At 53.6% G+C, this 11327-nt stretch overlaps 1 protein-coding gene across 1 annotated transcript; it reads right to left on the bottom strand.

Annotated features, from left to right (window-relative positions):
• Positions 1–230: 230 nt before the first annotated feature.
• On the bottom strand, positions 231–9916 carry LOC147709386 (uncharacterized). The gene is made up of 2 exons (XM_086925972.1): positions 9013–9916; positions 231–832 (listed from the first exon to the last, which is right to left on the bottom strand). Exons 1-2 carry the CDS (start codon positions 9914–9916, stop codon positions 231–233), a joined length of 1506 nt encoding a protein of 501 aa, XP_086782098.1.
• Positions 9917–11327: the final 1411 nt, after the last annotated feature.

The following is an 11327-nucleotide window of genomic DNA, read 5'->3' as shown; positions in this document are numbered from 1 at the left end:
CCCTGCCTGACCCTGCACTCCTGCAGATACCCCCCTCACAAAACTGAACGGTCAAACCAAGACCAACATACCCCAGCACTTGTCAAAGAAATACTCGAACTAATACTCAACCAGCAATCTGCCTAAAACCGTAATGATACACAAAAACACCGCCACCCAGAAAGGTAGGCGGGGAAGACACGCCTCCCTTTCTGCCCCCCCAACCGCGAAGCGAAAGAGAAACGAGAAAATCAAAGCTGCATAGCCAATGCCCGGGCTAAGACCTCACGGAGCTCCAACAGGTAAAGATCCATGCCCACACGGGACAAATGAACTCCATCATCCCTAAAAAACTCCACAGACTCAAACTTAATGTCCCTGTGTGAAATCCTGCTGAAACCAAGGCTCCTACAGCAACGAGACACCTCTGAATTCACTTTCTTCCTAGCCCGATCGACAGCCCTGGGGTTCACAGCTCCTCTCCATATCCTACGAGGTATCGACTCTGTCCAAAAAACATGGCACCCAGCCCACAGTTCCTTAATGAGGCCTAAATCTCGTTTCATAGCTCGTAGCAAAACTACACCTTTCGTAGCACATAGGTCATTTTCTCCCAAATGAATAACTAAAATATCCGGGCATAAACCGCCCACCATGTCGTTGTTCAAACAAGGGATTAACTCTCTCCAGAGCATCCCGCCTTTACCCTTCCAAATCACGTTAAACATTCGATCATTGAAACCAAGTAGTTCTCCAAAATAACTCTTCGCTGCCTGGACTCTGGCCCACTTGACAAAGGAATGCCCCACTATCCAGACCGTTACCACCGAGGAGCGAGGCCCAGCAACGGATCCTGAAAAAGAAAAAAGAGTTAGAATCATGTGAAGGAGGACGACGCATGCGCCTCCTCAGCAGAGCTCCTCACATAACGCTGGAAACAGTTGGAAGACCAGCGCCCCAATCGCATAATATCCCTCTCGGACCAACCTCTGTTAAAAGCCTCAGTGGCTGCACCTATTCGGAAAGAGTGAGTACCATAGAGATTGCCATCGAGACCTATGTGCTGTAGAGCTTTGCGCAAAACCATTCGCAATTGATAAGTTGTTACAGGGGTGCCATTGATATGTCGGAAAACAAGGACTTCATCACCACCCCCACATAATGAACGCCAGCGCCGCGCCAGCAGTAGAGGGCAAGTAAGCTTCGGAGCACGTGCCTGTAACCACACACCTTTCCCCTTACCCGTCTGATCAGTTTTAGAACTGGCCAACCAGACGTGAACTCCCTCATCATAACAAAAAACGTCCTTCCAAAACAATCCACACTTATATTTCGACCCCAACAGCTCCGATACTCTGAAGGCTCCAAAAAACATGAACACCATCAGCATTGAGAAAACACATGCCTCAAAATCATCCGAACAAACTAAAGGCAAAACTGTGATTAGTCTGGCAAGAACTTGCCAAGATAGGGGGGCTCTGGATCTACCAACGTGCCCTTGCTCCCTGGCCCAACCCTCAAGCATCCTCCTACCAATTTCCCCCGCTGATGGAGGATAGCCCCAGAACAACTTCCCCATGAAAGCAATCGAGGCCAGTTTCCCAGCAATGGTTACTTTGGTTAAACCCTTATCCATGAGGTCCAGTATGAAATTAACAACATCATCTGACCGACGCGACAGATCCTCCCTTCTGACAGCACCAGATTCCAGGAATTCCTTCCACGCCAGGGAATACGCAGAACGCGTAGACACAGACAAAGAACCTACCACCAATTGTATGACCCGACCTCGCCGACGTGCCACAGATGACTCGGCATCGGAGTCGGGGATCTGTCTGCGTCCCTCGCCAGTCCACGGAATCTCCCCCACTGTGAACGAGACAGAGCATCCGCAATGTCATTGTCCACGCCAGGAATGTGTAAGGCACGAAAATGAATATCGTGTTTCAAACAACCCAGAACGAAAACTCTCATAAGTTTCAACACTTGCTCGTCCCTGGCCGATTGGCGATTCACTATCTCCACAACCGCCATGTTATCCACACGAAACAGCACTTTCTTGTGTGCCAATTCCTCCCCCCACAGGGTCAAGGCGACCAATAAAGGGAACAGTTCCAGGAAAGTGATGCTACGACCACCATTCAACCATTCATCAGGCCAACGTTCTGCACACCATTTGCCATTCCAAAAGAGCCCAAAACCATCACTGCCAGCAGCATCCGAAAACATTTGTACATCCCACTGAAAGTCAACATCTCTAACCAAGGGGACACCATTGAAGGAATTCAGGAAAAACTTCCACATTCTCAAATCCTCCTTAACCCCAGCAGACAGACGAACACGATGGTGAGGCAATTGATGACCTGCCAAAGCCCTGCCCAGTCTTCTACAAAAGGTCCTGCCCGCTCTCACCACTCTGCAGGCAAAATTCAAATGGCCCAAAAGCACTTGAATCTCTTTCACCAACACTTTTCTCTTTGCCAACATCACATCCAGTAATTCAACCATGTTGACCCTTTTGTCCTCGGGCAGGCGAGCTGACATAACCACAGAATCTATTTCAATACCCAACAAGCATTTACAATGCAATGGTTTTGCCTTTGTTAAAGTTTGAGTTATTGGCATTGCTCTTGACAATATTTTTATTTATGTTTTTTTTAACATAAATAAATGGCATTGTCATTTACAATGCCACTAGCTTTATCTCTCGCAAATGACACACACAAACACCCACAGAGAGCCCCCCCAACACACTCAGAGGCCTCCTCACACACACACCCACACAGAGCCCCCCACACACACAGCCACACAAAGCCCCCCCCCCCCCCCACAGCCTGTCAAGAGGGCCTGCTGGCTCAACTCAAGCCAAGCACCTGTTCTTTGTGTATTTAAGGGGTTTAAAGTTCATATATATTTCTAGGAATTTGTCTGACTTAATTCATGAAATGCAGACTGCACAAGTTGGAAACTGTAAACAGGGTTCTTTCAGCCCAGTGCTGCCTTACATTCATGCATGAACTCGGAGGAATTGGGATATTTCTTGACAGGTTGACGCCTCACAAATAAAATCTATCTAGTTCCATTAGAACGTTTTCTGACAAGACATTTTCTCGGGAAAATGAGTGGGGCTGAACCCAGTCTGTTAGATGCCAGCTACAGGGAAATTACCGCATTTGCCGAAATGCTGGCAGTGGCACCTGGGAAAGGCAGCAAGGGCTGGGTAAAGTCAGTCACACGTCATGCAGATGCATCCCTTCAGACTAATGTTGCCCGTCTATTGTAGATCTGATGTTCTATAGGTAACTTTGCTTGTCTTTGTTTATACAATATGTGTAAAAAAGAGCTTGAGAAGGGGGTGGGGGGCGGATTAAAATAAGCAAACACCAACACTGACTCATATGGAACGGACACACGGAGCGGGGGAGAGGGGGGGGGGTGCGGGGGCGGGAACGGACACACGGGTAGCGGACGGGAGCGTCCCCTAGCCCCAGCAAACAAACCCACACTACAGTTCTCATTAGGTTTTCGCCTGCGCAAAAAAGATGCGCAGAGCAACAACTTTCGTCCACCAAGTTTGGTTCTTTTCTCTTCCCTCTTTTGCAATCTAGCACAACTTCTCTCCATTGCAGTTCACTTGGTAGGATTTAAGACTCTTGAAGTCTCTTCATTTGCACTTGGCCAACCTGGACTTGGCTGGCTGGTTGAGGGTCCACTCAGCTTGGTTGAACTTTGCTTGGTTGCACATTCATTGCTTCTCCCCGTTACACTTGATTAATTAATTAATTAATTAATTGCAGGTTTATATAACGCTAGGATCGACTCCCGGAGGAGTATCTCCGCGCTTCGACCACTGCGAAACCCTTCCTGGCTTCCCTGAGAGATGGTCCCTTAATGGGTATCTCCAGGGTGAGACCAGGCATCCCCGGCGGTCTGGTGGGGCCGTTAGTGAAGATGAGGCAAGCTAATGCCCAGAGTTGCCGAGTGTGATCGCTGATCAGAGTGGGCACCGAGGCGAGAGAATTATCGAGTCCGCTGACCCTGGTCCAGAAACCTGCCGCGTCGGGAATCGAACCCTGGTCCCGGGCCGTCCTCTGCTCTCGGGTCTGCCGCCTCTAACCAGTGAGCCACACTACTTCACTATGCATTTGGCATAGCTTTGCCTTTCCACCGGAGTTGGGCCTCAATAAGGAGTGCACCTTGTGAGACTTCATACCCAGTTGCCAGTGGAGGAATACACAGACAACTCATTAATCGGGCCTTATTTATTACAACATCCATTACGTTTTATTACAAAAACGAATTCAAATGGAAAGTCAGAATTGGCATTCCCCAGAACAATGCGGAATAATAAAGGCTCAATTGTACTTGGCTTGTTTGCATTCGTCTCGGTTTCAGCACTGACCCAGCCCATTGCGCTCTGCTCAGATACACCTGCCTTAATTGCACTTCGCTCAGCTACATGCATCTTAGTTGCCCTTGGCTTTGTTATACTGGTCATAGCTACTCTCAGTTGCATTAGGCTGGATTGCACTTTTCTAAACTCTGCTATGTTGCACGTGTTGTTTGCATTTGGTATAAAAGCATTTGCTTGAGTTACTTATTTCGGTTGCATTCGAGGTCGTTGCATTCAACTCAGTTGCGCTTAACAAGTGTCTACATTTCACTTAGTTTGATGCCATTTACCTTAATTGAACTTGGCAAGACTGCTTTGTTGTACTCCTCTCTTGTGTACCTGGAGCAGATGCTCTGGCGTGGGTTGAACTTTGGTTGTACTGGGTATGGCTGCACTTGGCTCGGCTGCACTTGGCAGGGATCCTCGCCACTGCTCTTAGCTCACATGCACTTGACTTGCTACACTTGCCGAACTCCCTGGAGTGTGCATCTCCGCCCTCTGACCCTTTCCCCGGTGCTCAGACACTCTCCCCCTCCCTCCACACAGGCTCCAAGCCTCCGGGAATCCCGGGCTCCGTAGTGCACGTCACGGCCCCGCCCAGCCGAAGCACTACGGTAGGCCAATGGGCGCGCGCTGGCCCGAGGGACACCGCCCACGTGACGGGGCCTTGGATGAAGGAGGCCGAGCCCAGGCGCGCACGGCACAAGGAAGGTGAGCGCGAGCCCCGGACCAGGCACAGGAGCGGCTGCAGCACGCGCCCCCGCAGCTGGAATCAGCGCCCGCAATCTGCAGAACTAGGGACCCGAGTCGGCTGCAAGGGGAGGAGCTCGCCTGTCACCCCCGGAACTGGAGGGGAGTGGGAAGCAGCTGGAGCCTGCCCAGCCTCAGTGGGCAGCGGCAATCACGGCAGAGCTGCTGCCCGGACCCTGCTGCCTGCCTGTGAGGGGTACCTGCCTCTTGACAGTCTGCACGCGCTGCCTGTGCCACACCTAGAGTGCAGCTGCACTTCCTGCGGATTCTGCGGCACTTCAGCCAGATATAGGTGCATTCCTGCACCTAACCCGGGTCCGGTGCGGTTCTCCTGCGCCTGCCTTGGTTCTGCAACACTTCTTCCAGGCTCGGACCTGCTTGTGCTGCGCGTCCTCTGGTTCTGGGACCCGGTCCAGTTGCACTTCCTCGCCACTGATCGTCAGTCGGGCTCTGCTGCACTTTCTCCTGCCCGATCCGGATCTGCTGCACTTCCTCGGGCACTGGCCGTCCGCTGGGCTCTGCTGCACCTCCTCCTGCACCGGACTAGGTTCTGCCGCACTTCCACAACTTCGGAGCGCCCCCCTGCACTTCGTCCGATTGCTCCCGCTTTTCCTCCGAGTTTTGACTGGGTTTCGCTGCACTTCCACGGTTGTCGGGCAGGAGAGGCCCGTGGACGACCCCCTCCCCTCCCCCGGAGGAGGGGTGCGCCGGGTGCAGCATGTTCCAGCCGGCGCCCAAGCGCTGCTTCACCATCGAGTCCCTGGTGGCCAAGGACACGCCGTCGCCCGAGGAGCCGTCGCCCATCCGGCCGGCCGTGCTGAGCTATGCGGGGCCCCCGATGCACCCCTTCCTGCAGGGCTTCCACCACCCGCACCCCAGGGGCCACGGGGAGCTGCTCTTCCCGCCCGAGGCCGGCAGCCAGGCCCCCCCGGCGCACCACCCCCAGCAGCACCACCACCACCTGCCCGGGGCCCCGCTCTTCGCCTCCGCCCAGCAGCGGGGGGACCCGGCCAGCTTCTACCCCTGGCTGCTGCACCGCTACCGCTACCTCGGCCACCGCTTCCAAGGTAAGAGAGCGGGCGAACGAAAGTACGGGGGAGAGGGTGGATCGAATGAGAGTGAAAGCGGTAGAAATCGAGAAAACGGTGTGCGTTTGAGATGTACCAACGAGGCAGCATGCGTGACGAAAGAAAGAAAAAAAATAGATGTAGTGGAACTTAAATGATAAAAAAGGGAAACGACGAAAATTGTATTTGAAGGGAGAATAAAAAAATGGCAGAGTAACCACGACAATGAGATAAAGTGAGGAAGGAATCCAAATAGGGAGCAAGTAAAAGAAACAATAACAAAATGAAGGCATCGGTGAACCAGAAAAACAGGAGACGAAATGAAAGAGAGTATGTTCGAAAAGGACGGTCAGAAACCGAATGGGGAAGAAGGAATTCCATAACATATTTTAAAACTCGAGGATGCGGAGAGCACCAACTAAACCGAGGCAGCGGTAGGGGGGCGGGAACGGGGCACAGGAAGGCGGGTGCCGGCAATGCCGGCTGTTCATCGAGAGGGACGGGGGGAGGGGGGCGGGAGAGGAATAAGATATCGAGGGATACATGCTGGAAACAATCATACTTCACGCAACTGCTGTTCAGCCCGACAGTTATCCTCCTGTGACATGGCTGAGGGTTTCAGATGAAATGCGGAGAGCACCAACTAAACCGAGGCAGTGGTAGGGGGGCGGGAACGGGGCACAGGAAGGCGGGTGCCGGCAATGCCGGCTGTTCATCGAGAGGGACGGGGGGAGGGGGGCGGGAGAGGACACGGACGGCCGGAGACACCGGAGCAGGAAGGCGGGTGCCGGCAATGCCGGAACAGATTCGGGGGCGTTCCCGGCTTTCGCCTGACGTCGCGTGACGTCGGCAAAAGCCAAAGAATCTCGGGAACGCCCCCGTGTCTGGTCCGGCATTGACGGACAGGCCCCTCGTCCAATGGCTAGGCTCCATTTATGGAGCCAGCCAATGAATGACGAGGGCCGACCCAAACCCACACTACAGTACTCATTAGGTTTTCGCCTGCGCAAAAAAGCTGCGCAGAGCGCAGCTTTCGCCAGGCAAAACCTACAAAGGAGAGGACAGTGGCAGGGCCCATTGTTTTCTCGGGAGCCAAAGGGACTCCCAGATCCTCCATGAGCCCTTGGAATGTGTCCAGAGCCGTCTGGCACTCCGCGGAGCCCGGGGATCCGACAAAGAAAAAATCATCGAGATAGTGTGTTACAAGTGAATGACCGGACTGATGGGAAAAGTACCATTGCAGAAAAGTACTAAAACACTCAAACAAGGCACATGATATGGAGCAGCCCATCGGCAGAGCCTTGTCCACGTACCATTTACCAGCGAATTGTATACCTAAAAGGCTCCAATCGTCCGGGTGGACAGGCAACAGCCGGAAAGCAGACTTGATGTCACACTTAGCCATCTCAGCGGCTGCGCCCGCGGACACAACCAGTGACATGGCCACGTCAACCGAAGAGTAAAAGACAGACACTGCCTCTGGGTCAATAAAATCATTAACAGACGACCCTTCAGGCCATGACAAGTGTTGAATCAATCTAAACTGTCCCGGCTCCTTCTTCGGGACAACTCCAATTGGTGAAACAATCAAGTTAAGGATCGGCCAATCATGAAACGGGCCAGCCATCCTCCCTTCATGTACCTCTTTATTAAGTTTGTCTTGTACCACTGTGGCATGTTCAGAAGCTGATTTTAAATTGGCAGACCACCTCCGTTCCCGAGAGCCTAGGTAACCTAACCGGAAACCAAACTGGAAACCTTCCAATAGTGTAAGTTTTGCTGACTCGTCCTCGTAACCATGTAAAGCAATGCGCAGCCTCTCTAACTTGACTGGTGTACGAGCCCTTGGACCCAGCACCCTTAGCACCTCTGTATCCCCTTCCCCCTGAAAACTGTGAGGTCGTACTTGAAGTTCCTGAACCCGTTTGCTTCCCTTTGGGGCTCTCAGAGGGTTGGTTGTCCCAACATTTGGTCAACGGATGTTTCCTACCACAACCTGAGCATTCATGTTTAAATTTACAATACTCTCTGGTGCAGGAGCCCCTGTTAAATTCCCAACAGAAACCAGACCCCGAGTGCATGGATGCATTGACCCCCACCCCTCCCCGGGTGGGCTTCCCCTGAAAGGGCCGGTAAACTAATGGCAAACCACTGGCCGTGAAAATGGTTTTCCCCCCTGACGCTGACCCCATTGTATGTTGCCACAAGTCATTATCCAGCTCCCCCCACTTAGCCTCGGGATCCCAAGCCATCCTGGCCCTAAATTCCTCATCATACTGAGACCAAGCAAAACCACCCTCGGTGATCTGTGCCTTACGAATGACGTCCATGTATTTAAAAAGGGACACGCTGCGCTCAGGGAACTTTTCGCAATATACACTGGCATAAATCAAGAATGCCGCTGTCCAGTTTTCGATAGTCAAGGGCACTCTAGGGCGTTTAGCCAGTTCAAATTCCTCCTCCTTAGATCCCTCTTTAGACCGGACTTCCCGGTGCAGTAGCTTAAGGAGTTCCACATACTCACCATTCCAAATGCGTTCCTTGGTGCTTAACATTAAATGAGCACCTAAAGGTTTCGTAACCCCCATATAAGGCAATTTTTTGATCTTTAACTCCTTACTGGCCACTGGCTCTTTAACATTGCTGGAAGCACCAGCCATAACACCACTTTCAACTTTATTCGTAACTTCTACCACATCATCTGTACCAACTGCAGTGTCTTGTACGTATCGACCTTTGACCAAACGGCTAGCACCAATATCTATTTCTGTGTCACCACCAGTACCCACAGACACCATCATAGGTTTGGCCTGTGTGGCTCACCTGGCAACAGAGAGACCACTCTCGATGGCTCCGCCCGTGGCGCCGAGGTCAATGCATCCGGTCTGCGAGGCGCCCTACTCGATGGGCCGTGCTCTCTTCTCCCTTGCACTTGACTCTGGACCACTGGAGCCTGTAAAACACTACGAGAAGCATGAGAGGGCACCCCCCCTTCCGTATCCCGCAATTCACCTTCTTCAGGACTCTCTTCATCGTAGTCCAACACCACTGCATCCACACTGGTATGCAACAAATCACCACGGGTCTTACCCAACCCGGTATCAACAACTTTACATTTCAAAGATTTTGGAACTCCATGAGGGGGAGCAGGCTGTACGCGCCTGTACCTCCCCGCGTGTTGACTCTGCAGCTCCATAGCCGCCGGCAAGGCCTGCCACCTATACCTGCTACTCGTTGGGGCCAGCGGGGTCACGCCAGACCCTCGTGTGCTGGCCGCGGCGGGATCCCTCGGTGGAACAGAGAGGGCCGCGCTAGGCATTCTCGTCGCTTCCCCTTGGCGAAAGTGGACTGGACCGCGCCCTGCCAAGTCTGGATCGCCGCCCCTATTCCTATCCTGAAAAGAAAAAGTTTGGACTGGTGTGCTAGGGTCCCTAAATGCAACACTCGAAACAGACCTTGACCTCCGTAAATTAGCATCAACAAACGTCCCCTGACACCTCTCCAAAGAACGTCCCCTAATGCAACCCTTCAATGGCACTCCCCTAACCGGAGAGTCGCCTATCATCTCCTCCTCATCACTCTCATCCAAGTTAGCGCCCGCTGCCGCTGAAGAAGAGGCCTGCAGAGGGACCCCCACACCCCTCGCGTGGCCCTCAATATCCTTGTGAAAACCACGCTGCGCCAAACCTGCCGTACCGAAATGCTCCCATCCAGGAGAACCGAACATGAGATAAGGACCTCTAGCATCCCCGTACGCAGGCCCTCCACTCACCTGCCTGGAAATCCCCTCACGCTCCAACAACGTATTTGATAAACCCACAGCCCCTGCAAACCTCACACCAGGGTGAACCAACCCCACAAAATCATCCACTACAGCCCTACCCAATCCCCCCAACCCTGGGCCATGCGCAGGTGCAGACCCCCGACTCTCACCATGAAAGGCTCCATGACCCCCCTGTGACAATCTCCTGTCCTCCCTCCGCAAACGGACTCTCCCCTCCTGAAAACCAGGAAACACAACAGCCCCTGACCTTGAAGAGTCCTGGCCCAAAACCTCACCAGACATAGAACTACTTTCACCCATCTGGGCCCACTCACCCTCCCCTCTGGATCCCCCTCCAACAGACAAAGCAGCACCCACATAAGAACCAGGGGTAGAGAATAATAACGGGCTGCCCACATTACTGTCCAAATCCCCATGAGCAGTACCAACATCCTGTGGAAAAACAACCTGGCCAGCATGAGGCTCCATACCAACCTGTCTTCCCAACCCACCTGTAACAAGCTGGCTAGAAGCCCTAACATCAGCCACATCCATCCCTGATACAGCAAGGTTTGAAGGGGTTAACAACATACCAGCGCGTGGGTCAACAATCAGCTGTGTCTCTGCCACAAAATGCTGTGCAATATCCAAATCCGGCATATCGTGCTGCTGCTCTGCCCCCTGCCAATCATCCAATTGAAAAGAGCCCCTGCGCGCCCCTCGCGCAGACACGACAAGCGCAGCCTTTACACGGCGCTCCCCTATGGGGTCAGAAGCGGAGCGCTTCTTACTCCCTCTCCGCCCCCCCCTCCCCCGCTTGGCCGGGAAAACAGGAGCGGGAGCGAGCGCCTCTGCCTCCAAACCTTTCCCCGCCCGCCCCGCCGAAGAAATCAAATGCGCGCCCGACGCCTGACCCGGCTGCATGCGAGCCGTCTGCCCTGCCGCCGGAGCGCCTCCCGCCCCACCCCGGGGCTCCGTAACCGCCAAAGGGGCCGGTCCCGCGCCAGAACCAACAACTACGGGAGCGCCCGAAGTTACCGGCGCTCCCCCCTCCCCCGCCGCCACACGCGCCTGCCATGAAGGGGCCGGTTTCCTCGTACGGGACCGGCCCCTGTCGCTTACCTGGCTCGGGCGTCTCTTCTTCGGCGACGAGCACGCCAGTACCGCAGCGACCACGCCAGCCGAAGCCTGGCGCTGGGGACGCGCCGGCACTCCTCCTGCCAACAGATCCATGCGACCTGCCTCAGCTAGCAGGCGCATCGCTTCGATCACACGAGCATCCTCCATTTCAAAAATTGAAACTACAATACGCCTCACACAAAGCCAAGAAAACGCCTCACAAGTAACAAACCCTGACAAAAAAGCTACAAGCCCT

The sequence above is a fragment of the Lissotriton vulgaris genome, chromosome 6, assembly GCF_964263255.1.
Source record: "Lissotriton vulgaris chromosome 6, aLisVul1.2, whole genome shotgun sequence".
Taxonomy (NCBI): domain Eukaryota; kingdom Metazoa; phylum Chordata; class Amphibia; order Caudata; family Salamandridae; genus Lissotriton; species Lissotriton vulgaris.
This window is presented reverse-complemented; position numbering and strand designations above follow the sequence as displayed.

What these genes read in the sequence shown, in the direction of transcription:
- LOC147709386 (XM_086925972.1), bottom strand. Translation starts at nt 9,916, where the DNA reads ATGTTCGGTTCTCCTGGATGGGAGCATTTCGGTACGGCAGGTTTGGCG. An exon ending in AGTGGTCTCTCTGTTGCCAG is followed by an intron (nt 833 to 9,012) that starts GTGAGCCACACA and finishes TTTCTTTTTCAG; the next exon opens with GATCCGTTGCTGGGCCTCGC.